This window comes from Dermacentor albipictus, unplaced genomic scaffold, assembly GCF_038994185.2.
Source record: "Dermacentor albipictus isolate Rhodes 1998 colony unplaced genomic scaffold, USDA_Dalb.pri_finalv2 scaffold_13, whole genome shotgun sequence".
Lineage (NCBI taxonomy): Eukaryota > Metazoa > Arthropoda > Arachnida > Ixodida > Ixodidae > Dermacentor > Dermacentor albipictus.
In genome coordinates this window covers 11,484,807-11,512,360 of record NW_027225567.1, presented here as the reverse complement: position 1 = coordinate 11,512,360, position 27,554 = coordinate 11,484,807, and the positions used below count along the sequence as shown (strand labels likewise).

General features: G+C 43.6%; 1 protein-coding gene across 2 annotated transcripts in view; it reads left to right on the top strand.

The window, feature by feature from the left end:
* The window catches only part of LOC135915704 (uncharacterized), a 51,763-nt gene extending 39,062 nt beyond the window's left edge, over positions 1–12,701 (top strand). For both annotated transcript variants that reach the window (XM_065448844.2, XM_065448843.2), the window contains exon 4: positions 12,251–12,701. In XM_065448844.2, coding sequence (XP_065304916.2) covers positions 12,251–12,610 — 360 coding nt within the window. In that variant the 3' untranslated portion in view covers positions 12,611–12,701. The remainder of the gene's footprint in view (positions 1–12,250) is intronic.
* The last annotated feature ends 14,853 nt before the right edge of the window (positions 12,702–27,554 follow it).

Below are 27,554 nucleotides of genomic sequence, written 5' to 3'. Positions count from 1 at the left end.
TTGCTAGGAAATCATCATGACTTAGAGCGGACACGATTTCATTTGGTAATGTATCCCAGTGATATGTTGCGAGAAATGGGGGCGAGTGACTCAAGAAGTTAGTGCACGCAACAACGGGCTGCACTTTTAAAGGGATGATCAAGGCGCGCGAAGATAGGATGGGCGGGCCTGATGTGGCATGCGCTGAAAGACGACCTGCAGAGATAAAGCTTGTGTAATTGGGAAAGAAGTCCAATCAGTCTTCGATTTTCCAGAGAGGGGATATTTCTATATATTTTAATGGGCTACTGATGCTAGACATTCGCGAGTAATTTTTCGTAAAGAAGCCCGCTGCTTTGTTTTGGACTGGGTCGCGTTTATGTATGAGGCAGGGCAGATGCAGATCCCAAATAAAAGACGCGTGCTCAATTTTCGAATGAACCAGTGTCGTATAGGCTAATGATTTAATTGATTCGTTTGCCGAATAAAGGTTAAGCCTAAAGTAGCTAGGTTTTACACGTGCTGCTAGTATTCGCTTCGATGTGTTGATTCCATCAAACATTTGGAGCTAAATGCAATGCCAAGCATTTTATTGTGTGTGCATGTGTAATACTAATGCCGTTCATAGAGTAATGGGCAAGCCTTGGGCTACTTGCTCTAGGGGAAACTATAGCGCTAGTTTTTCAAACATTTATTTTCTTTTACCATTGTTTGCAGCAGTAGGTAATTTTCGCTAGGTCAGATTGCAAAGTGTAAGTGTCGGAAGAGTTAATTATTCGCGTATAAATTACGCAATCACCTGCAAAAAGTGTTATTGTAGATTTAATATTATTACTGATGTCGTTTACGTATAGCGGGAATAAAATTGGTCCCAATACAGAACCATGCGGCACCCCGAATCTTACTATTGATTGCGGAGGAGAAACTTCATTAGTAGTTATAAATTGGTACCGGTTAGTTCACAATTTACCAATCCAATTCATAGCCCAGTCAATTCGTAGTTTACTGTCATTTGTGTATCACACCAAACCGATGTCCCCTGACCTGCCTGTGCGGGCCCTGGCGCTTCATCCAGTGGTGGCCTTTGAATATGGCAACCTGGCCCCACTGGTTTCATAGGGATCTAGGCTCATGAAGATAGACAGCAACGTATGCATGGCAAGGAGTTTGATGGCCTGGCACTCGTCTAATCCCCTACTCCTCGTGATTTACTAATGTACTAGAATCCTCCAATTCCAGTAAATAAAGCGCTTTCTGTGTAATTACTTAGTACTTGCGCCCCCTCCCCCCCCCCTCCACGTCCCTTTGCGGGCGTATTAACTAAAACAACTTTTTGAAGTGTTCACAACTTCACAAGTAATGTTGCGCACTATATTTCCCACCACACCAAACACGCCATGGGGCACGTTGTCCTTGCAGTGCGTTGTTGCCGGTAACCTCTTTAATATCGATACACTGTTCTGAACCAGGGCTGTTTCAGCAGTAATCTTAGCCATGCGGCTTGAACTCGCAAATAAATGATGTGATCCAAAAATATATTCAGTTCTTGCGATCTTAATACAAGTATCTCCAAGACATGTAAAATTTGTAATAATTGACCGTATCACAGGTTGCAAGCCTGTCAGGTATTTGGTCCTCTCTTCCGAAACACCTCATACAGAGCAAATGCTTAGTCACTCTCTAGGTTTCTTCAAAACAAGGGCAAAAAAATTATCTGTTGTGACTGAGGCCTTCAGAAGCGAAATTTCGCTTCATCGCGTTTGGGGAATTTTCTTTTTCTTTCAGTTCAGGATTAAGCCTGCTCATTTACAGCCAAGCATGACGCAAAAACCAGACAGCATCACGCACTGACTTTGCAAATACTTGCATACAGGTATCCGCTCGTGACTGCTGCAGTTAGCGTCACTTTTGCTGCTAACATGCTTGGCTATTCACGGAAAAATTGCAAGCTGCGATACAGCTCTGCACGGGTAGGTCTCAGCCTGAATTCTGGGCCCGGCCTGGCCGGTAGGCGAGGCTAGGGACTGCGATCTCCTTTCTCGCGTCACGCTCGGGCCTCAATCGGGCCTGTAATAGGCCCGGGCGTGTTAATTGCAAGTCTGCAGAACGTTAGGCCATCAAAGCTAAATCGCTATGAAATTTTAGCTCAGTGGCTCTTGTCGATTTCTAGGAAAGCGGGACAGGCAGGCCTTGGCGCGGCAGTGGTGCACTGCATAGATTACTGCACATTAGCGGTACTCTTCGATCACTGGGAAAATGGTACCAGTGTTCACCACGCCAACTGTATGGCCTGGTAGCGTGGGCCAGCTGCCCATTTTTGAGGCCCACCTGCGGCGTAGGCTAGAGATAGTGTGGCAGAACGTATATCACGATGAGCGTCGACGTTGATGCGATTGGCCATGAAGCAATGCAGCGGTGCACCGTACAGCCACCGCAGCGATGCGTCCAGTGTGAGGCATGTATGGAGCTGGGCTACTCTCTCGCGCTTCCCTCTGCACACACTGTGCCATCTAGCACCACCGCAACGAATTTCTCGTGTGGCACACGTGCGTAATAAAGTTCATACAAGATTTTCCAAATACTTATGACACGGGTTCGAGTCCACCCACCATCGCATAAAGTTATATGACCTTTGTCATTGAATGGGAGGCATTGAATGTCGCAGTGGCATGGCACATACTCCGTGAACCATGTCGGCGTCCCAGAGGTTTTTCGAAGGTCGGCACATACCCAGTTGCACATGGCTAGTGACCCAAGACGGAGTAAAATACGTTCGTTGAAGAGCTAACATACTCACTAACTCAAGCTGCCTTGAAAAAGGTTCATTGAATAGCGACACATACCTTGTGGCGTATGTTCAGCGGTATACACCGAATTACCCAAATAAGATTGCGGTTAAGAGGTTCATTGAACAGTGGTGCGTATACCCACTTGCACAAACTCAATCACCCAAATTCCCATCAAAGATGTTCATGTATTGTACATGCCTAGTTGACCCAACTTGACATCAAAGATGTTCACCGATGTGTAGCACATGGCTAGTTTCACGTACCCAATAATCAATGTTGAGGTGAACAAGGTTCATTGAAGAGCTGCACGTAAGTAGTGGCACGTCCCCAATAACACAAATTGGCGTGAAACGGCGAATTGATGAGCGGAACATATGCAATGTCATTTACCCATCACCCAAGCTGGCGCGGCGATTGCTTTCGCACCGGTTTCTCTCGTCACAGCGGCGCGATCAGCTAACCAGTCGACCATGAACTACCCGGTGACCTAAGTTGGCGGGAAAACGGTTAGATACGCACACAGACAGGCAGACAGACAGAGACAGAGACATTGCCGGCAAAATGGGTGAACTACCATAATAATGCTAATCACATTAAATAAATCGGCAGAGCACACATCCCGATGACTATCGACAGTAATGGGCCCAGCATTGAATCCATACAGCGAGACAACGTTGTTCCACCGTCGTAACGAGTTATGTATGAGGCGTGTACTAGCGGTACTAATATTTCATCATCATCATCATCATCAGCCTGGTTACGCCCACTGCAGGGCAAAGGCCTCTCCCATACTTCTCCAACAACCCCGGTCATGTACTAATTGTGGCCATGCCGTCCCTGCAAACTTCTTAATCTCATCCGCCCACCTAACTTTCTGCCGCCCCCTGCTACGCTTCCCTTCCCTTGGGATCCAGTCCGTAACCCTTAATGACCATCGGTTATCCTCCCTCCTCATTACATGTCCTGCCCATGCCCATTTCTTTTTCTTGATTTCAACTAAGATGTCATTAACTCGCGTTTGTTCCCTCACCCAATCTGCTCTTTTCTTATCCCTTAACGTTACACCTATCATTCTTCTTTCCAAAGCACGTTGCGTCGTCCTCAATCGTCTCCAAAGAACACTCGACGACATCTGGCATCGACGCCGCGAATCCTGCGCGTGGCGTCCCAAACGCATGGCACCCCAGTGCGTGCTAATATTGAGCAGCACGTCGTGTGGCAACCAGGCTCCCGTCTAGCAGTTCTCTCTGGAAGCGCAGAGCCATACAGTGGCGATGCCAAGAAGTCCGCACGTGGCCTCTGAGCCGAGAAGCGTGGGCGAACGCTAAGAATTCCCTCACCTGCGGTACACCCATTGACACATACTCAGTGACCCACGTTGGCGAGCGGCTCATTGAAAAGCGTCACATACAGAGTGCCTTGATGGCCCAGCTCGCCGAAGAGTTCGCAACCGGCGAAAGCGTCGGGTGGCGGTCCTTGAGGAACGTTTGTGACATGGATTTCATTCAGCGCAGCCCCGGAGCAACTTAAGGGATCTTTTCTTCTCACTGCCGTTCATTGATGAACGTCACGCATCTTCTGGCACATACCTCGTGCTCCAAGTCGGCGCCAAAGAGTTTCACTCAAGAGCAGTGGATAAATAGTCCCGCATCTACAGTGACCCATGTCGGCTGTAATGAGGTTCGTTGAAGAGCGGCCCATACATACAACATTCCCACATGCTCGGTGACTCAAGTTTGTCAGGCGGTTGGATTCGAAGCCAGTTCGCCAAGCACAGCAGGCCGACGCTCTAATAATTCGACCATGGATTTTCTGAATATATACTGCAAAATAAAGAAAAAAGGAAAAGATCATAACTGATCGAATTACCGTACCAAAGCGTGTGCGTTACTGAGCTCTTGTTACCAGCTGCCCTCAAGAAAACTTGTTTATTTCTTAGATAACAAAAGAGGCAATGAGCTGAGGCACTACTAATCATCACTATTCATTACTGTAGCTTCCACAATCTCGCACGTGCAAGGATCTTTATCACTGAACAAGACTGCAGTGTTGCCAAAATACGGAGCACACCCACACTCAATGTAGTGTAACACCAAGTGTCAGTCAGTCAATGCAGTATAACACCACATGTCCTAGTCCTCCCTTTGTCATGTTCCTGCTGTGCTCCTTTGATATTCGTCCACCTTTATTATTATTTATTAAACAGCAACTCTAGCGGAAAACAATGCAGTGAAATCTACCTCTCGCAAATCTGTGTGCCATTATTATCTTCACAATAATTAAGAATTTCACCGTGCTTTGCATAGGTTCAAGGGTTAACTGCTTGAACCGAACCGGTCAGGGCCCATTACGTGTCGTAAATTGCGCCCCGCGCACTGCTATAGGTGTCGATAAAAGCAAGGTATATTTCGTTTCTGAACAAAAATCCGTCATTTTTGAAAATCTTTCTTTATTCTGACGAAATTCTGATACTAGTGAAGCAAAGTACAATATCTTACATGGCTGTAGACATCATGCGTCCACCTAGCTCATTCTGTCCCTTTGAAGAATAACATGAAGTAAAGGCGAAAAGCATGGATGTGTGTTGCGGCACTATCTTTTTTTTTTTCACAGTGACTGGATTATTAACGAACACTATCTTTTTCAGCACACCTCTGTACCTCTTCTTGCGCCTTCTCGCTAATAGGCAGTTAGTGAAAAAAATTGCTTGCTTTCCAAATAAACACTTGCGCAGGCTGTGACCGCTTGTTGTTGGCCTCAATCCTTGTGTCGTACAGGTCAAGCATGCTTTTGCTAAAGCGAACCATTCCTCAGAAGTAAAAGTTGTTGTTTTTCAAGTCTATAGGTTAGTCCTATTTGCAAGCTTCCCGGTCTTGTAGTCTGATTAAGAGGAAGCTTTAGCTCGGGCCCAACTCCGACGCGGCCTATTCAAATACATGTAAAACGCAAAAACGTTTTTATGAGATAACCCCTGCACCGATTTTAATGAAATTTGTTGCATTTGAAAGAGAAAGTTGAATTCTAGTCACTGTTGGAAGCGGAATTTCTATATAGGGCTTCAATTTTCTTAAAACCATTTTCAAATATTTGATCGTTTGAAAAAAATAGAAGCACAATTTTTAAAAATTGATAGCTCTGTATCAAAAACGTATATCGCGGTTCTGTGAACGGCATCCATTATATCATTGAAAGCGGACAAATTGGATATGTCATTTTACATCTTACGTGAATTTGTTACGTTGTTTACAAGGGTTCTGCAAAAGCTGTATTTCCATGTTAGAAAATTTTTTGAGATTCATGTATAATATATCAATTTTGTCCGCTTTGGATGTACTATTAGATGCATTTCACAGAGTTGTACTATCGTTTTTCCTTTAGGAGTTACGGAGTTGTAAACATGACAGTTTTGTTTTTTGGAAATTTTGGATTTTCGCCAGTTTTTAATAAAAGATTGGCGCCCTAACTCAAAAATTTGAAACCAACCGTCACTAGATTTTAAGTTTTTCTTTTAAATGCAACAAACCTCGTCAAAATTGGTGCAGTGGTTGCCGAGAAAAAGGAATTCTCTTTTTGCATGTATTTAGAAAGGAGCACCCGAGCTAAAGCTTCCTCTTAAAACAGACATTTAGCGTTCCAGGACTATGTGCCCTTCCCACTGCAACTAAATTGCGCAATCTCGGGCTCCCACCCCATCGCCATTCCACCTGGCCGATTGGTAAATCATTCCGTTTACATTCCCAACGGATTGTTTGACAATGTGGAATGTTTCCAGAATCATTCCAACTACGGCGTTCCACTTCGCCACTGTGATCTGGTTGTTGCCGAATCAGGGAAATGAGGCGAGTTAGCTTATTAGTTTTTCGGAGCTCATGTGTGACGGAGCGCAAGAGCCTAAAACCATACCATCTTTTCGCATTTTCTTTTGTTGCAAGGAAAGTGCTGTAAAAAATATTTATGCATGACATAGCGAGCTGCAAAAGAGATTTAACAAAAGCTTCCTCGTCTAAAGCCATATTGTTAGTTTAAATATTATTACCTTTTTTATCTAACCTTCTCTGGCCCGCTAAGTAATTACATAACAATACTGTCCCGATGGCTGAAGAGGACTGAATGCCGAACTCTGTGGGAGCTCATATTCTATATTGCAACCACTTTCTTTTTAACAATTTGGCTAGAGTTACCTGGAACACCATGTATAGCCTGGAAATTTGACCAACATAGTTGTACCAGTGAGCGCACATTTATTGTGTGTAATTACATAATAAATAATGTATGTTACCTATACCTTTTCAGCTTATAGGTATCAGAAATATCCCTTGATAGAATAGCACGTGGCATTTAGCGGCTTCTGCGAATTCCTTCAATTTCTTACATTCAGCCTACCTTCTTGTAGGAGCACTGGGTGTGTACGACTATGACACAGAGGTATGAAAGTCCTTAATGTATCTGCACATGCGCATTCGATTTCTCTGCATACACATCTGCTTGCTCCTTTTCCTTGAACAAACATCTAAAATCGGCTTAGTCCTCGTGACATCACTATTGAGCAGCGGCTGCAACAACGGCCCACGGCCCCGTGCACCCGGGGCCAGTAGGGGGGGGGGGGGGGGGGGCTGTCATATACGTCCGAAGAACCCTAAAATTGTCGATATCCTCGCCTTCCTCGACTACACCCGGGCGGGGAGCGGGGCGGGGAGGGGGGTACAGAAGAGCTATCAGCCTCGGGTGCCAGACGACCTAGCTATGCCACTGCTCTGCGGCTTCCCTGGACTTGGAACTACGGCGCCTGCGCTTGATCGGTTGGAGAGCCATATAAAGGGGACCATCTCGGAACCAGCTTCACTACTGAGCAGCGGCTGCATCAAAACAGGACGCAGCCTAACCGTCCGATATTTTTACTGCAGGTTAGTTTTTTCTACTTTTCACTGCGTCCTATGCTGTTGTTGCAGCTGCTGCTCACAAGTGTGTCTCTTGTTTTTGGTCTGTTTTCTGCGATGCCAACCAACGCTGAACTCGCTAAAAAATTGAGCATCTCGAATCACTGCTTAACGATAAGCTTGACGCACTTGTCGACAGTCTGGCTGCCGAGATTGGGAAGAGGCTTGAAGACCAGGGAATTGGCAACCTTGCTTCTCTAGCTGAAAGCGTGCGCTTCATGAGCGAACAGTATGACACATTCAAAGCGACATTCAGTGAACTGGTAACTACTAACAAAGCGCTAGCTTCTCAGAATCAAGCATTAACCAAGAGACTCGCAGACCTGGAACAGTACAGCAGAATGAATAACATCGAAATTAAAGGCATTCCATCATCACAAGGAGAGGAATGCTCTGCAATCTTGAAGAATGTTGCTGATGCGATTGAGTGCCCAATTTCTTCTGGAGACATTGGTATAGTTCATCGCGTGGCTAGCAAGATGTCGGACGGGAACATCATTGTTCGTTTTTGTTCAGGTAACGAAAAGCTGAATTTCTTCGCAAGGGTCGCAAAACTCGTCTGCGATGCTCCCAGATTGGCTTTTCTGGTAGTAATGATAATCGCATTTACATTAACGAACACCTCACAATCGACAACAAACGTTTATTCAGCAAGGACCTTGCACTGAAAAAAAGAAAACAGTTGGCAGTTTTTATGGACTGAAAATTGCCAGATTAAAGCCCGTAAATCAACCGACAGCAGAGACTTCCGAATAAACTCAGAGGGTAATTTTCGCATATTTGCGCAGGAGTAGCTTATTGCTACATTTCCTGTCCAGCGAACTGATTGCACACACATTTCTGAATAGTTTTCATCAAGTCTTCGCTATCCCCTGCCGAAGTCAAACCATTGCTTACATCTTCTAATATCTCTATTCCTCATATCCATGCGCGAAGTTCGCGCAAGAACCATGATATCATTTCTGCATTTACTGACTCACTTAAACATTCGTTTTCATTTATTTGCTTTTCGGAAACATGGCTTGACAAAGCTGATAACAATTTGTACGGTTTTCGTCCATACCAAGCAGAATACTGCCATCGTATTTCGGATCGATACGGCGGTTCCGCCATATTTGTTTCACCTCATATTAAATATAAGCGTAGGCTTGATCTTTTTCTTAATGTAAATCACTGTGAATCGGTATGGATTGAAACTCACTTACAGCTGAATTCTCATAATCATAACAGTTTTATTCTTGGTTGTGTATACCGCTCCCCTTCTTTATCTATACCTGATTTTCTGGGTGAACTCTGCGTAGTTTAAAAAAATTCTCTTGAACATAAGCAACTCCTAATTGTCGGCGGTATTAACATCAACCTACTTGACGTCGACAACGGAAGTGTAACAGCTTACACAGACTGTCTTGCTGGTTTCGGACTGGAATCATTAATTATCTCTCCTACTAGGTGTTCTACTCATGGTACCAACGCGCTCTTGGCCATGCTCTAACATCGCACGAACTCCAAACTCTGGTGTCATAGATGCGCAGATCACAGACCATTTCCCAATATTCGTCTCCTTTGAGGCCGAAATACCTCAGTCCGAGCCTTGCTACTTTTCCTCCAAGTTTGACCGAGACAGTTTCGTTAACACTATAACAAATACTGATTGGTCTGCAATTAACTCTCTGCACGATCCCGATTAGGCTCTTAAAAATTTTTGTTCCATCTTTCTACAGGCCGTTCGCGCTAACACCACTACCGTCCGATGCAAGAAACATTTTAAGTTTCCCGGTAACCCTTGGATAAGGAGAGGTCTACTGACTAGTATGAAAAAAAAAGAAAACATATACAAAAAGACTAAAAAGAAACCCTTTAATGTACGCTTAGCGGCACGCTATAAAAATTATTGTAAAATTCTGAAAAACTCGCTAACGAAGTCTAAACGACAGTATTACGAAAATGAATTGCTAAACACAAGAACGATCCCAAAAAACAATGAGAACTTCTTAATGCGTTCATGAACTTACGTAAGTGCGGTAATACTGCTGATAAAATAAACTACAACAATAAAACTCATACTGATTCTTCTAGTATAGCAAATAGTTTGAGTGACTACTTCTACAATATATACAGCAGTCGTCTTATGACTGCTACTTATCCCATTTATCGCTGCAATCATTCTTTTTCTCTCTTTCCCGTAACTGCGGATGAGGTATGTTCCATGGTATTAGCTCTAAAGAATTCAAGCCCTGGGCTTAGATAATATTTCTGTATTTCATCTAAAACTTGTTGCACCGCTTGTTTGTGATACCCTTTGTATTATAATTAATAATATTTTTAAATGTGGTATTTTTTCCACTTCGCTTAAAAGGGCTAAGATTATTCCTGTACACAAGAAAGGTGATAAAACGGAGGTGTTTAACTATTGTCCTATTTCTATTCTGTCGTCGATTAGTAAACTGGTTGAGAAGTTATTTTGTAAGCGCCCAAATAATTACTTAAAAATTTAATTTGATGCAATCCTCTCAATTGGGTTTTCGCGCTGGCAGTTAGATAACTTAGCTTTAATATCTCTAACCGACTACATTCGTCACTCGATTGATACGGGTAACTTCGTTGGTTCGGTATTCTTGGACTTCACTAAAGCTTTTGATACAATTATTCATAACATACTTTTAACTAAGCTAGAAGCCCTGGGAATTACCGGTCCAGTACTAAAGCTCCTAAAATGTTACCTATATGATAGAGAACAAACAGCTTTTTTAGGTGCTTATTCTGATACTAAAGTTATTAACCAAGGTGCACCACAAGGCTCCATACTAGGTCCCTTATTATTCTCTATCTATAATAATGATTTACCCACTTGTCTTAAGTCGGCACATTGTGTACTATACGCAGACGATACTACTATCTCGTTGCGTAACAATTCTTTAACAACCTTAATCCTTAAACTAAACAATGAGCTTGACCATATTGCTGCTTGGTGTTCGTCCAATCAATTACTGATCAATCCTTCAAAAACTCAATTCATGATTTTTCGATCTAGCCAAAGAATACTAACTGGCTTACCTGAGATAACTCTAGATGGTCATCGCAGACCCGTCTCCGACTGTGCATCATTTTTGGGCATCAAATTAGATTCTAACCTAAAGTTTTCTCAACACATTGCCTCTATTAAGAAAAAGTGTACCTTCGGTATTAGAGCATATCAAAACCGTACTTCTCTAAAGACGCATTATTAGCATAATACTTTGCCTTCATTCACAGTCACATTAATTATGGCATTGTTTCATGGGGTAACACATATAACTGTCATATCTCATCTATTCAGCACTTACAAACCAAGCAATACGCATTATCACTAACAGTGGGTTTTTCACGAGCGCTACTCCTCTACTTTGTGAAAATAACATCATTGTTCTAACGAACTTGTTCAAATATCATCTAATAATCATGTTTTATAAATTACTTACTAAACAGCTGTCATACCCATTCATTGATTCCAGGCACCTCATCAATAACAATAATAGCAGGTTTGCACGTAACTCTAATTTTCTACTACCTATGGTTCATTCTAACTATGGAAAAATTAAATCATTCGCTGCTATAAAACTGTAGAATGGTTTACCCGTTAGCATTAAATCTTCATCCTTTCATGCATTTAGTCATGCTCTTAAGCTGTTTTATATGTGTAACTAAGTTTACGTCATTCAATACACTATGTTTGTCATTTGTATGTACTGACAGTTTTTTATACACTACAGGCTTATATAAATACAATTTGTTTTCATTTATATGATTTTTCGATGTTGTATTTTCGCGATTGTGTTGGTCTGTTTTAGTTAGTTTGTACTTCTTTAATACCTCTCTCCATTGTTATTATTAACCGAGGGTCCCATTGCAGCCTGACTTTGGGACCCTCACCTGTATATTGTATCTTCCCAATGCATTGTATTTAAAGAATATTAAACTGAAACTGACATCGTTGGGCGTCGCTTCGGGCACAAATTTGATAATGTTGTAACGCCACGTGAGCGCGGTTACGCCTTCTTGCCTAGAAGAGACCGATAAATGTACAGTTCATTCTTCAAAATAAATAATTTCAAATAGCTAAGGTTTCGTCTGCAGCACACTAAAGTATCCGTACGGAAACACCATTATTGGCAGCTTCAGACATGCTCGAAACTTGAAATATTCGTACAGTGCCCGATAGCGCGTTCAATCTCCTATACAATATGCGTTGTTTCCTCGTGTGCCGCATGTTACACATTTCATTTCATTTATATCATTTATTTCACCTTAAAGGCCCGAAGGTATTACACAAAGGGAGACACAAAGACATGTGAACTTCAACGAGTTGAACAAAAATGCAAGAAGAATGCAGCAGAAATACAGCCAGTGAAGTAAAAAAAAATACAGTTGCTAATATATTGAAGATATAAGTGTAAATAGTAGAAAAAAGTCAGAGCAGGTAGATATTTATTAAGGGGCACTCGGCTGTATCGACTCCGTGCGTAGTTCTCTCGGACAACAATCGCGCACGTCCCCTTCTTCCGGCAGGTCGCCCCGGCCCAGGGTTGCCGGCTGTGCGGCGGTGCGGGCGCGGAACGCAGCACGACGTCGACCGGAGGCGCCCCTCAGTTCGTGCTGCATCGCGCGTGTGCCGGCCGCCACCTCCCCGGCAGCACCGTGTCCCGGCTGCTGCTGCAGCACGGCAGCCGGTTCTCCGGGCGGCACTGCTGCCTCCCATCCTGCATTGTCGGTAGCCGAGGAGCTGACGGTGCGCTCGCTGCTCTCACCGGGGCCGGCGGCATGCAGCTGTTCGCTGGATGTGTGGAAGCGGGTCGTGCGCCGCGCAGTGGTGCTGGGTTCGTGAGCCGAGGCTTGTCGAGCGTGATCGCGGCAACCGCTGCGAGCTAGTCTCGGCGCCGCTGAACTCGGGACGATGGTGCTGCGAAACGGGGGCCCCGCTACCTCTCAGCGGTGTTCTTTTTCGCTAGTAAATTTCACATTTTCGCAATTTATTAATCTGAATGTAATATTGTGGTTTCTGAGAAAATTCCCCGAACGCGCTTTTAATGCTCGACAATACGGGGCAAGGAAAAGGATGAAAGAGTCATTTGCCTCTTATTTTCAATATTATTGCTGAAAACACGAGCAGCGAGAGCGCAATCATTTCAGAGGCTAAAACGTGACCGGGACAACACCACGTGATCACTTGCGTGCCAGGCCCGATGAAACGTATTAATGCCACTCGGCTCTAGCCTACTCGAATGAAATCTCGTTCACACTAGGATAAAGTTCACTTGAATTGTATTGCACTTCTGGCAAGGAAGCCCTGTCAACCTTTCAGATGGAAATTCTCTGGAACAAGTGCAGCAAGACGCGGACACATCTTCGTATGCAGATAAGTGTGTTCACCTCTGCCATAGATATTAGAGGCACCTGTGGACTGCTCATTGTGGTGGGAACCTACCTAGATTATTTACTGACGTCGTACGTAATATGGTGGTTAGCACTTGAATATCTCAACGAAAAATCGAGTGTAGGTGTGCATTATAGCGTTTTCGGTCCGTGGTGCCATTTTCTGTCAGCCTACCATTACGGAGCGAATGAGGAGCAGCCGAGTGGTTTTTAGGCAGTGGGAGCTGTTCTCGGCTCTTCTGCCGAATTTCACAGGCACGATGATGGTGTTCGTAGTAATTCCGCCATTATCGTCACAGTGTTTTGATGAGGAGAGGCATCTCAATAAGTCATTACTTGTATGTGCATCAAAAGTTCCATCACCGAGCCCCGTAAGTATGCATGGTCGGCCAGTCTAGAATCTTCTAGACCAATCATTTGGGCAATACTAAGAACAAGAATACCTTGCAATCAAAGCTGCCGCTTCAGAACGTGGCTGACAAGAGAGGCATAAGTCATAACGCAGAACCAAAGAAGTTCAGCCAGACCGTTGCCGTAAAGGAAACATTTACCGTTGGCTTACACATACTGTGGTCCAATGTAGCTAGGTACAAAAAAGGAGCGGTAATATGGAAATCCACCAATATGAGGTAACACACTTGGTCCAATACCAGTGCAGTACAACGCCATAATACAGTGCTAAATTATAATAGCATGTAGTGCTAAAGCAATCGAGTTTAATGGAAGATATGTGCTCGTGGTTTTTCTATATCCGCAACGTTTGCTGGAAGCCTAGCTGTTACATCCTCGTGCTTTCTTTAAGGAAAAGCATTACTGAGAGCAGTTTGTGAACCATTTTCGCTCTACATGTGTATTATGCTTGTTTCATCTAACATAAGAAGTCTCGTGTATGTATCGGATTTTTTGCAATTAACCCATGGTCGCCTACCGACTGGCTAAGCAGGGTTGAACCTGTAGCTGCACGAAAGGAATTTTAGATGACAACGTCCCGTCAGTGCAGCGGGAGCTAACGCACATAAAGTGATTCATTTAATGTCATTCTTTGTGTTTGAGCTCTGATTAGAGTTTATAACTGTAAAAAGTGACAGACCTGCAAGACGATCGATTACTACTCGTCCAAATTGTATTTTTGGTTCTTTTCAAGTGGCATGCGTTGCCTTTTTACCAGGGTAGCTGTCATACAGTGTGAACTTGTTGTACTAAACATAATGCACAACCCTACTGTATAGAGCAATGCTTGTTCAATGCTTATTTGAGCAAGGCGTCCTGAATAGTGCTTAAAGAATGGCTATTTTTTTTGTCTAAATAGTGACACTCGTTAACTGTAAAACAATGGCTACATGAAAGAGGCATGAATTCATTTGAGCCACACCGCTTCCATGGCAATACAATGGATCTTCATCTCTTGGATGAGCAATTAGGATGACAAGTAAAGACGGAAGAACTTTTATGCGTTCTGTTCCACTAACTTCTCTTGGTGTCAGGTATATATATCCTCTGGTGCAAATGCTCGATGGCACCTCCTACGACATGATTGTGGTATTAAATTCCCGCAATGTCTAGAAGGCAAGAATGGCACTGTTGTTAAAAGCGGCAGACAAAAAAAAATTGCGAGAAGTGTTCCGTACGTTCGAGAGGTTCTAAAGGCACAATAACCACCACCCGGCTAAGTGCCTATGCTGGCCGATCTTGCAAAAACTGAATAGATTCTGGGGCATTACGTGCCACAATCACGACATGATTACGAGGCACACCGTACTGCTGGGGAACTTTTTATTATTATTGACCCCCTGGTTTGCTTAACGTGCACCGAATGCGTGATACATGACCGCTAATGCGTTTCGCCCTCATTGAACCCAAGACCTTTTGCTCCACAACACGACCTCATAGCCACTGGGCTACCGCCGCGGCTGATGACCTTGTGAAATTGAAATAGCTTTAATGAAAACAGCGCGATAAATATTGTGTGGGTGGTGTTTCTTTGGCGTTAATAATGCTCAGAGGGACACTAAGGGTTACTATGAAGCCAAGGTAACGTGATAAAGCAATGCTCTAGAATGTGTAAGGCGTCAATATAATCGCGGACAGAGCTTTAGTAACCGTGAGATTGAGGTAAATGCATGTAAATGCATGACACGATTTGAGACCCTCCCAGTGACATTCCGGTACTAGCCCAATGACGAAGGCACTACTCATCACAACTTATGTCATTAGTACTCAACTACTTGCATTAAAAAGATCATTTCAAAGGTTATAAGACGGAAGAAAATGCTTCTTGTCTACTTCTGTTCGATTCTAAGAATAACATTTTGACGTTAGGATAGGGATAACATTAATAAAGTGCTGGCAAACGACGATTTAACGAGTCGTGACGCTGGCCAAGCGTCGACCCGGGGTTATACTCTACTCTGCACTAGCCCAGTTGGGCCCGTTTGCAGTGGCTCATGAGGCTTGTGCTTTTCGAGCGCACCCCGAGCCTGCTGGACGGCCCATAGTTGTGTGTCCTTGTCTGCAGACTGCAGTGCACTTTGAAGTTCTGGCGGGTAAGTCCTGGGGGTAGCTGCCGTCAGGAACCTGGCACAGTCCCACATGATGTGCCATTGGTCCGCCGGACCCGTTGCACAAACACCGCACAGCCCACTCGAATAGAGCTCTGGGTGAAGCCCGTGCAGCATTACGGGGGCGAGGAGTGACGCGGTCTGTATTTGTCTTAGGATTACGGCCTCCTCCCGACTGAGTGCCGGGTGGGGAGGCGGCATTGTCCGTCGAGCTAAGCGCTAGCACTTCGTTACTTCGGCATAGCTAGTCAATCTGTCCTTGGTTTCGACGTTACCCTTCAGTAGTATGGGTAGTCGAAAGGTGTCGTTTTCGCTCGACTCTGCACCGCGCGCGTTTTGGAGTTTCAGTTGTTTCGTTATCGCGTCGTGCTGCGCTGGTTCTGCTGGCTCACGAAACTTGCATTTGGAACAAGCGGCGAGAATGCCACGTCCATGTGATGTCGCGAGATGCGCGAACGTTCCGCGGAACTTGGCCAAGGGCAGTTGCAGCGGCGAATCCAACGTTACTTATCACTGTGTGCGAACGAGTGAACCTCTCCGTTCGAAGTGGTTAAGTGCCGTACCTCTGCCACAGCGTGTTGGCAAAGAGCCGAAAAATCGCATAGTATGCTCGCTGCACTTCCGTCCAGAGGATTACGAGTTCAACGCCGACTTACTGAAGTCGTGTGGAGTGCCTTTCAAAGCAATGCTTTCCCTTAGAGCTTTTCCGTCGGTGTTGCCTGCATTCTCCGGAGCGCAAGAACAACTGCAGGTCGAAGATAGGGCGGTGAGTGCGCCATTTGGTTTTCACAAAGGAAAAGCTACAAATGTGCGAATATGTACAGCCATGACATATAATTGTCGCCTAGTAGTAGTACTCAACGACGGCAGCAGCGCGAGCCCTCAACAGCAGGTCACTTCATGAGTGGTTAAATCGCTGAAGTCGAGCCCAGCATCGTAAGCCAACGTGTCGTTGTCAGGGTCGTCCATTGCAACGAGCGTCAAAGTTGGCGTCATAAAATGAAGAAGCTGCTTATCGTCGCACGCTTTTCCTTCCGCTAGCTACCATAGTTCCGCTTTCGCGCTGCTGTCGGCTCTTTCTTGGCCCTTGTTTCTGGCCGCGCGTTTGCGTTTTGCGCAGAAAAGCCGTAGCGCCGTCTGCGGGCGCCGTTTTACTCACCGACGGCGCAACGTCACTACGAGAACATGACGTCACCACTCCTCGATCGGAGGGGGGGCGATTTAAACTGCGCTAGAGGTACGCGGACGTTTAGAACGCATTTTCTCTTAAAATAAGTCTTTTCATCGCATGAGACAAGCGTTTAGAGGTTTCTGGGATGGTATTTCAACAGTCCACGTTGAGTTAATATTAACCTTTAGTGTCCCTTCAACAGGTGTTACTAAGAAGCGACTTCTCATTACTAAAAACAGTGATATGGAGTTGAAGCATGCTTTCAATTAATTTTAATAAGATGGGCGTCATTGCTACGTGCCTGATGTTTCCAAAATGATACCTTCCCATTGTTTCTAAACAATATACCTTAAGAACAAATACGTGCAGCAAATATTCCATTGTATGTTCTTTCCATGCTCGTTTCATCAAGATTTCCCTGTATGTAAGCATCATGCACAAATGTCTGTGCATAGAAGAAATGCTTGTGACAAGAGGCTGTGAGAAAGACAAAAACATTGCAAATAATATACATATCTAGATAGTCGGCATAAAAAAACGTCATTACCGACAAAAATAGTATGCCTCCTTTAGCATACTCTTGTGCTGCAAAAGATAACTGGATAATGTACAATCCCATGTGTGTCATGTTTCACACTTGTAATTTTTATTGCCATTTTGTAAAGTTGTTAGATATCAATTTAATTTAAAGCCAACTCATTAGGGAAATGTTAGTTTGAATTATAAGAAAGAGGGTTTTATTCACAGAAAAAATTAAGATAAACAAAGCTCTTCTTTGCATAACAAATGTATTTGGAAGCAATAGGAACGCAGTAAATGAACATAATTGCCAGTAAGTTAGAACTGAAAATGACTGAGGTGGGAATGGTTGCTTGAGCTCTTAGATCAGCAATGTTTTATCATAGGCTAGTACCATGCGGACTAGGAGACCAACTCCTGCGATGATAAAGTATCGTGCACAAACATATCCAATTTTGACATGCAGGGTTGTTATCATTCAGATGATTGTTGTCAACGGAAATGAAATACTGGAACAGTTTTAAACTATTCTCTCGGAGAAACTTCTGAGCATAGGATTCATACAGTACATTTCCCATAAAAATAAAGTGTGTAAGATGGAACCATACCCGGAATCCTGTTTCATATGCTGCCTTTGGGTGGTTGACTTTTGGTTTCAATACCAATGTTCATAATATAGCACATGCGTAAGCATCTATCAACAATGCGCAACAACGCATAACGCTTCAGCGGTCGGCTGTAATAAGAAATGATATAAACGTCAATGTACAACCGGTTGTGTTTTGTGTTAATATGTAATAAAATTTACATGCTGATAACAGCATTTATGTTGTGCCCTCTCGGTTTCAGCTGTCTACACATGAATGACTCTGGTTTGAAGGACAAACTATACTGGTCCCTTTAGTGCGTCAGCCTTGCAAGATATAACTTTATTCCGCAACCACAAGGAATCGGCAACCAACACCAGCATGCCATGGCATGTCGAAAAAAATGTAATATAACAGTTTAGAATGAAAGACTTTAGACCTCCAGTTCACAGTGTTGCCTCCCTTTCCCCATGAATACCTCTCAGTTTGCCAATATTAACTACACTGCAGTTCTTAAGTAGCCATGGCAACTGGAAGTGGTAATAATCATTCAGCCATCGCTCACAAAGGAAACAGTTTACACATTGAGCTGCGACGGAGACTGCACAATGTGCAAAATAAGTAAAATAATGTGTTCACAATGAATCTAAGTCCATTTTCAATGCCCCCTTACACGAATGACTGTGGTGTCAAAGAAGATCTCAAAGGTCTTAAGTGGCATTCCTGCCCTCGTCAGAGGCTCATTTGCCAGCCTGAAATGCCTTTGTGCGGACAATAGTACATCTGCTGGGCGGAGGACTTCAGCTGCCACCCTGAAGCACGCAGCTCGATTAGCTCCATCAGGACTTTGCGCGAGTGTGCCGATGTAGTTGACTCGATGAAGGCATCGCGCACTCGACTCATCAGCCCAAGCATCAGGTGTGGCTAACCCTGCTCCATGGTCTTGCCGGCAGCCGTCATTGCGGACTTCAGGCACTCCATCTGTGGGTACAGGGCGAGAGTACAACTGGATTACAGGCATGGAAAGGTGCTTTTGAACCCTCACCGACTTTCCTGACCGTGGCTCCTGCTGTCTTGCGGAACTGTTCACAATTATAATAAAATAGATACGTTATGCGTCCAAAGGTGGCGTCGAAATTCGGCCGCCCAGCAAGGCGGCCCGATGCTCTAACCAATATACACCACAATCGCACGTATCGCACCAATGCCAACTAGCGTATTGAGATAATAGCCGCGTGTGCCGCATTGCATAGAACAAGCATGCGAAAGCACATTCACATGTGCCACTTTCCTTTGTGTCAAAGAGACAGGAATAAAACGCTCAATTTTATAGCATTCTATTAATGTTTCGTGAAAGCTTCACTTCACATAGATACTAAGATGCGAGTTAGCTCTGCACATTTTTAAAAAATACCGTAGTTATTCTTCGAATCTAGGCCAAAAGCATTTTTCCAATAATCATGTACCAAACTCTAGAGCTAGATTAGATTCGAGGATTTTAAAAAGACACGCCAGTTTGTAATTGAAAATGATAAATATGGTGCATAGCTAGGGTCATCTAGAAAAATCAGTATCACATCCGCTACTTCCCGCGCCAGTAGCCAACCAAAATACACGAGCGACGTCGCGATTTTCACCTGTGTCAAATCGGTATGGTGGCTAAGTACCGGCGTGCGCCATGGCGTTATCGTGATGGCAGCAAACAAGCGATGCCACAAATGAAAAGTTGTGCTAGCCGCAGAGGTATTGTCTTAAGGTTCCGTTTTGGGAACCACTCCAATTTAACTTATATAAATGATATTCACTAGGTTATAGATTCGGAAATCCGGTTATATGCCGACGACTGGATTTTGTATCGGCTGTTAAGAAGTAAGGCTGAATTTATTAAATTACAAAATGGCTTGAACAGTATTGAAAGATCGCGCTCATACTGGTAAATGAGCGTAAATACCTCAAACACTAAACTTATGAGATTTACTACTTGCAGTGAAATTACGAAGCACACATACTTTCTTGATGGTGAAGCGCTAGAAACTGCAGAATCATTCACATAACTAGGTCTTCATCTTTTTCCGACTTTGTCTCGGCATAACCACGTGGGTTGTATTGTTTCTGCTGCGTGTAAATCTCTTGGCTTCATTCGTCGTACACTTCGCCAGGCTAATAGTGAGACCCAGCTTCTTGTGTATACCACCGTACTTCGTTCAAAGCCTGAGTATGCCTCATTTATTTTATTACAAATACCTACAGCGCCCAAGTTGGGCGTTATCGTAGGGGGGTTAATTACAAGCATAAAAGTCAACTTCTCGAACAACGGCATCATATCATCTCTGGTATTAGAAATACAATAATCGTAATTAGTAAAGAAAGACAACACATCCAATACTAACAACATCCGATTATAAAATTTGTTACACAATGCATAAAATGGCACACTGGAAATATTGTCTAAAACAGACTCACATAAAGTTCTCTATGGCAGATGAAAAATTGGGTGCAGACACTATCTCATCCGGGTGCAAATTCCACTCTGCAATTGTTCGCGGAAAGAATGAATACTTAAATACATTAATACGACTTTGGTAGGCCCTCATTTTCTTGGAATTGTCACGTCCTTTAGATTGATAATGAGGTGGTTTCAAATATATGTTCTTATCGATTCCTGTGTTACCGCTGTTAATGTTGTGTAAAAGTTTGAACCTGATTATATTTCTGCGTGTGGACAGCAACTTCCATCCTAGATTTTCCCTGATTTGCGAACCTCTAATTTTGTAGTCGTAGATGCCCGTGACGAATCTTGCAGCCCTTTTCTGAACACGCTCTAACTTATCTTCAAGAACTTTTGTGAAGGGGTCCCATGCTGCGCAAGCGTATTCTAACACCGGCCTAATATTTGTAAGATACAAAGCTGCCTTCAATGGTTTTGGCGCATACTTGAAGTTTCTGTGGAAAAGGTGCAAAAGGCGGCACGCTTTAGCGCTTGTTGTGTCAATGTGGGATGTCCAGTCTAATCCCGCAGTTAACGTGACGCCCTGGTATTAGACTTCGTCAACGCATTGTACTAAAACATTATTTATTGAGTATGAACTGGGCACTTTTTTCTTTTTGTTCGTAAATTTAACATGATAACACTTTGCTACGTTCAAATCCATTTTCCATTTAGCACACCAGGAACAAATTTTTTCGAGATCAAACTGCAACACACTCGCATGTTCGGCACAAGACACAGGATGGTACACAACGCAATCATCCGCATACAGTCTGATATTTTAAACACAGCCTTCACTTAAATCATTGATAAATATGAGGAACAGCAACGGCCCAAGGACCGACCCTTGAGGCACACCTGATAAAACTTTAACCGTTCTCGACGTCGCACCGTTCAGAACCACTTTTTGCTGCCGTTTATACAAATAATCTTTAATCCAACCGTAAAGTGAATCGGGGAGGCCAAGAAATGATAGTTTGTGCAAAAGTAAGCCATGCGGGACTACATCAAATGCTTTTCGAAAATCAATAAATATAGCATCAATCTCTGTACTATTGTTAAAGCCGAGTGCAACGTCATGTATGAATTCAGTAAGTTGAGTGGTACAGGATAATCCCATGCGAAATCCATGCTGGGTCGGGATGAAAAAATTATGGTCATGAAGATGCTTAATAATACCAGAGTAAATAACATGTTCCAGTGTTTTACAACAAACAGATGTCAAAGACACCGGTCTGTAATTGCTTGCCAAATCACGCGCCCACTTTTAAATATAGGAGTTACATTGGCCATTTTCCAGTCATTAGGTAATTGTTGAGAACCTATTGACTTGGTAAAAACTTTTTGAAAACAGGGTTGAAGTGCCTCAGACAGGCTGGCCAACGTTTCGATAGGTGGACCTATCTTCGTCAAAGGCGGCCTCGTCATCCTCGGCGTGTTAGTTTTAAAGGGTTAGTGCAGTGACGTCACGTGCGGGTGTTGTCGCTGGCGGCTGGTTTTAAAGAGAGAGATTACAAGAGGGAACAGGCGTTGTCGTCCGACGTCTGTGAGCCTCATTCTCAAGACGAAGGGACAAGAGCGTGAGAGTGGGCACGCGGGGAGGAAAGAAAAGAAATAGAAGCAGAAAAAAGGGGGAAAAAAGGAAAAAAAAGCAGGGGGGAGCCAGGGCCGTACCAAGACACAACAAAGGGGGGGGTGAAAGAAAAAGAAAGAAAAATGAAATCTTTAAGAAATACGGGGGCTTGGGAGCGTGTTGGGGATGCGAAAGGTTAGGAGGTATTCAGGGGAGTCGTTGGCGGCATGTTTTTGAGGCATTAGAACGGCCGGTCAAGCAATAGGTCGAGTAATTTTGAAATAGTTAAGGTGGCGACGAGGAGTCTGCGGTGCAATGTGTAGGGTGACTGAAAGGCAGCGGCATGGTCTTTCAAGGGGCACTGCCCCACGCGCTTAACGTAGGTGTCGTTACGGCGGCATCCAGAAAGCGATACTCCGGGTTGAGGCGCCGAAAAAGGCATATTGACTTCGGAATGTGTTGTCGAGGGGGTTTCAAAAAAAAAAGACTAAAAAAGGGGGCAGGGGGAAGGGGGGGGCGAAATCGGTATAGCAAACAGGAGGGTGACGCGTGCAGAAGCGGGCGCGGGCAAGTGTACATGGAAGAAGGGGATCGTACACTTGGTGTAGACGTAAACTCCTGAAAGAGTACATTAAATTGAGTAGTAGGCAGGAAATTTTTTCTTTTTTTCCCTTTCTCCCCCTCTCCCTTTTTTTCCTCCGAAATGAAAGAGTAGGTGAGGTTAAGAATTAAAGTTGGCTGGTGGCCTAATGTGTTTTGTGTATTGGTTGATGATATGAGAGTTTCAGATTTAAGTTACAGCTTTTAAAGATTCTAAGTTGCCGCGTGCCAAATTAATTCCTGTCGGGTGTAGGCAATTAAACTTGTGTATGAGGTATGATTCCGTGTACTTCCTTTCGCGAGGGGAACGGAAATTTGTTTGTAGTATATAGAGCCTTGCTTTGTCAAACATATGTCCATGTTCATTAAAGTGGCTGGCTACTGCTTTGGGTAAATTGTGTTTTGTGTCCGCGCGGTACCATTGAGTCTTGTATTGATTTGTTGTCCGGTCCCACCTTTGTATTGTTTGCTACAAGCGGCGCATTCTAGACAGTAGACTACATTGCTTGATGTGCAGGTGAAAGCCGATGTTACCTTGTGTGTGTAATTCGACGCTGTACTTTTTACTGTAGTAGTGGATTGAATGTGTTTGCATGTAGAGCACCTGGGGCGACCACAGGGATTGGTTCCCAACTTCTTCTTTTTCTGTAGTTTGGCGTGCACAAGAACATCTTTAAAATTAGTGTTGCGTCTGTAGGCTACTCTGGGAGGGTCGGGAAAAATCTTCTTAAGTTTCTGGTTGCTGGTGAGAATCGGGTAGTATTTACTTAGGATGTTATTCACGTTTGGGAGTACGTTTGAGAATTTAGTAGTAAGAAGAGGCGTTGTTCTTGTGATCTTCGGGCGGGGCTTGAGGACCTCGGCTCGATCAAGTTTGGTTGCAGCGATGTAAGCTGTTTGAAGGTCACTGTTTGGGTGGTTCCTGTTTGATAGCGTTTCTTTAAGGTGATCGAGTCTATCTATGTAGTCTTGGTTTTCAACGCAAATGCGACGTAGTCGTGTGGCTTGGCCTTTAAAGATGCCTTGTTTGCAATGTCTGGGATGGTGGCTGGTATATTCTAGGTACTGTTGTTTGTCGAAAGGTTTCCTATACAGCGTTGTCTTTAGTTCACCATTGTCATTGTATATTGTTGTGTCCAGAAAGTTTATGCGCTCAGTTGAGGATTCTGATGTGAATTTTATTGTTGGGTGAACAGAATTTAGAAAGGATACATATTTATCTAGACTGTCTTGGCCATGTCCCCAGATTATGAATATGTCGTCTATGTATCGTAGGTATGTGTGGGGCTTGGTAGTGCAGCGCGATAGGAAATCTGTTTCTAGAATCCCCATAAATATGTTCGCGTAGGTTGGTGCAAAAGGCGTACCCATGCTTGTACCATGTATCTGTAGGTAGCAACTCTCTTCAAATTCGAAGTAGTTATGTGTGAGAACTAATTCAAGGAGAGACAGGTAAACTTCAGTAGAGTGTTGTGCACTGTGTTTAGACAGCGTTTGTTTTATCGAAGATAAACCATCAGGGATTGGAATGTTGGTGTACAGCGCCGTGACGTCTAGTGTTGCGAGAATTGTGTTGTGGGGTAGTGTGCCTTTAGTATTAATGTCTTCTATAATTCTCAGCAGGTGGGGCGTATCTTGTACAAATGACGGAAGTGTTTTCGGCAAGTTACCAAGGTAGTGGTTAAGGAATGTGGAGATGCTCTCTGTCGGGGTGTTGTTGTTTGATACTATCGGACGGCCTGGGATAATAGCAGTGTATAGTTCAGCGGATGGAATTTTATGAATTTTCGGAAGGAGGTAAAAACGTCCGGCAGTTTTGTTGCTTGGTTTAAGAAATTTGTATTCTGATGGTGTTATCAATTCATCAGCCAAAAGTGATTTCAGCCTGTTGGTAATTGTCACTGTATAGGACAATGTCGGATCGTTATCTAGTTTGCGGTAATGTTCTGGGTTGTTTAGTTGTCTGTAAGCCTCGTGCTTGTATTTTTCTATTGACCAAATAACTATACTTCCACCCTTATCTGCTTCCTTAATAACAATGTCATTCCGGCAGCTCAGATTTGAAATGATATGACTCTCCGACGCAGTTATGTTTTTAGGTCGCTTAGATGTCTTGGATTGGCTTATAATTTCTTTAGTGATAGTTTTAAGGTATATGTCAAGTTCTATGGCTTGTTCTGGTTCGGGAGTCCAAGTGGATTGGGCTCTAAGTGGTGTCGTCCCGGTGTCTGGTGTGTCTGCAAAAAAGTGTCGGATACGCATTCGTCGAGAGAATTCTGAGAGGTCCTTGTGAAGCTCGCATTCATTTATTGTGTTGTTCGTGGGGCAAAAGTTTAAGCCCTTGCTGAGTACGGCTATTTCTTTTTGACTTAATGTTTTAGAAATGTCTATAACATTGGAGCGGTTTAGTTCTGTGGAAATTTCCTTACTGTCTGGTCCTTCTAAGCTCGAGGTCCCTCTTGTCTGGGTGTGGTGGCTGTTTGGCTGGAAGGTTGTTTTTTGATTAAAATTTGCTTTTTTCCTTTGTTTTTGAACCAATTTTCTAGATTGTTTTTCGCCGTATTGTTCTAAATCTCTCTTCTCATCTGGTGTCAGGGTTATGTTCCTAAGTCTGTGGTTAAAAGTTTCGATTTGCTCTTCGCAGTGTTCTTTGAGGATATTCAAAAGTGAAAGTGAGGCATTATGTAATGTTGTTTGCCAGATTGCGCGATGGTGTGGTGGGAGTGTTCCTAGAGCTGGTACAGCCTTGAGTGTTAGGCCTTTAGGAATTATATTTTTCTCGGTGCAGCTTGTGTAGGTTTTCAGATGGGAGGTGTAGCTCACATGTTTTTTGGTAAGTAATTCAACCAAGATAGGAGCAATACTGTGGGAACAGCGTTTCAAGACGTGATTTGATATACCATCTGGACCATGAGCAGAATGAGGATTAATGTGGCACAACAGAGCCCTAATTCCAGCCTCATTTAAAACGATGTCATGCATTTGAGGTAATTGTTCGTGTAATTCAGGTATCGGAGTATGACGACATGCTGTGAAGACGGAGTGAAAATATTCGTTAAAGCAATCAGCCTTCTTTGCGTCATCAGTTAACATATCACTTTCATGCCGAAGAGCCGGAACGCCGACACTGTCTTTTCTGTTACTTTTGACATATCACCATAGCTCCTTAGAATTAGATCTTATTTTATCAGCTATCGACGACAAGTATGTTACTTTTGCTGCCTTTAATTCTTGTTTCAAGTTTTTAGTTAGAGTTCTAAGCTTGTCATATAAGTTCTGACTTGGTGCTATCTTGAATGCCTTGTATACTCCGGCCTTCTTTCTTATTGACAGACGCAGTTCTTTGTTAATCCAAGGTTTATCCATTCTACGTCTAGATGATATCACTCTCGAGGGAATATATTTAGCGACCAAAGACAGGATTTTGTCTCTGAACAGAGCTCATAATCTTTCTATGCTGTACTGACTGCTGTATTCCAGCAATACTGACAGGAATAAGTGTAACTCTTCGTCTATGGCATTATGATTCCCCTGTTCATACATAAAAATCTTTCTCGAGCCATTCTTGCTAACCTGTAACTTCTTGCACACTATTGTTACATTTACGACCTCATGATCACTCATTCCTGGTGCTGCCGTAACTGCTTCAACTAAATCATCATTGTTGCTAAACAACAAATCCAACGTACTGTCCTTAGCTGAACCATAACGCGTTGGGAAATTTACAAACTGAGCAAGTTCATTGTTACGTGTTAGTTCAATGAATGCGAAGTGAAGTGCCGAGGCGCTCGTCGCTACATGATAGCGGTCACGCCATACAACGTCAGGCATGTTAAAATCACCCCCCCCCCCCCAAGTAGAATAGTTTCCGATGATAAGACCGACAGTGATCGTGCAAGGCTGTGAAATGGTTCTACGCTTGTTGAAGATGGTGACCTGTAAAATGATCCCACCACAAGGCTGTTACCACCAGAAACCAATATACTGCACCAAATGCATTCTGAAGAAACATCACAGTATAACGGTACACTTCTGATTCTGTCATGTACAAGAATGAACACACCTCCTCCCTGGTGATTATGGTCTTCTCGATAAGCTATGTATTCGGATGGAAATACTTCACAATCCCATATGCCAGGGTGGAGCCATGATTCTGTTCCGATGACAATATCTGGTTGTGAAATGCGCAGAAGGCTAGAGAATACGTCTGTTTTATTCTTCAGGCTCCTAAAATTGATAACGATGACGGACAGGCAATCCGCCGAGTTTCTTCTGAGCCGCGGCGGCTCACGCTTTGTTTGCTATTGAATGTACTCCCGTACGGAATCCGTTGTATCATCGCAAACATAAGTCTTGCCCTCATAAGTCATCTTGTTGTACTTCAGCTTATATCTAGCTCCAGAGTTCTGTTCTCGCGCATAAGCAATCAGTTTGCTTCTACATGGCCGAACCTGCTGGGAGTAGTCTTCACTCAGTGATATTCTTCTGCCTTTCAATTTCGAAGCTGCAGAAAGAAGACGCTGTTAGTCCTTGAATAGTCCAAACTTCACAATAATGGGCCTTGGTTTATCGTTATGTTTCCCCATCCTGTGAGCTCTCTCAATTGTTGACGGTTCAACAGTAATACCTAGTTTGGCCGAGCAGACAGATATAACCTTCCGTTCCGATTCATCCCATGTTTCCTTCTCGTTCTCATCGTCTATGCCGAAAAACAGTAAATTATTTCTACGTGAACGATTTTCGAGTTCGTCCTGATTGATCAATACGTTTCGCATAGCTTTTGAGAGCTGGTTATTCTGCGCTTGCACTTCTTCTCTGTCCCCAAGCGCAGACAAAACAGATAAATCCTCAGCTAATTTGGCAACTTTTGACATTATATTCCCAATTTTATCTTCGATTTGCTTGTGCTCTGTCCGCAGTGTTTCTAACTGTTTAATTATTTTG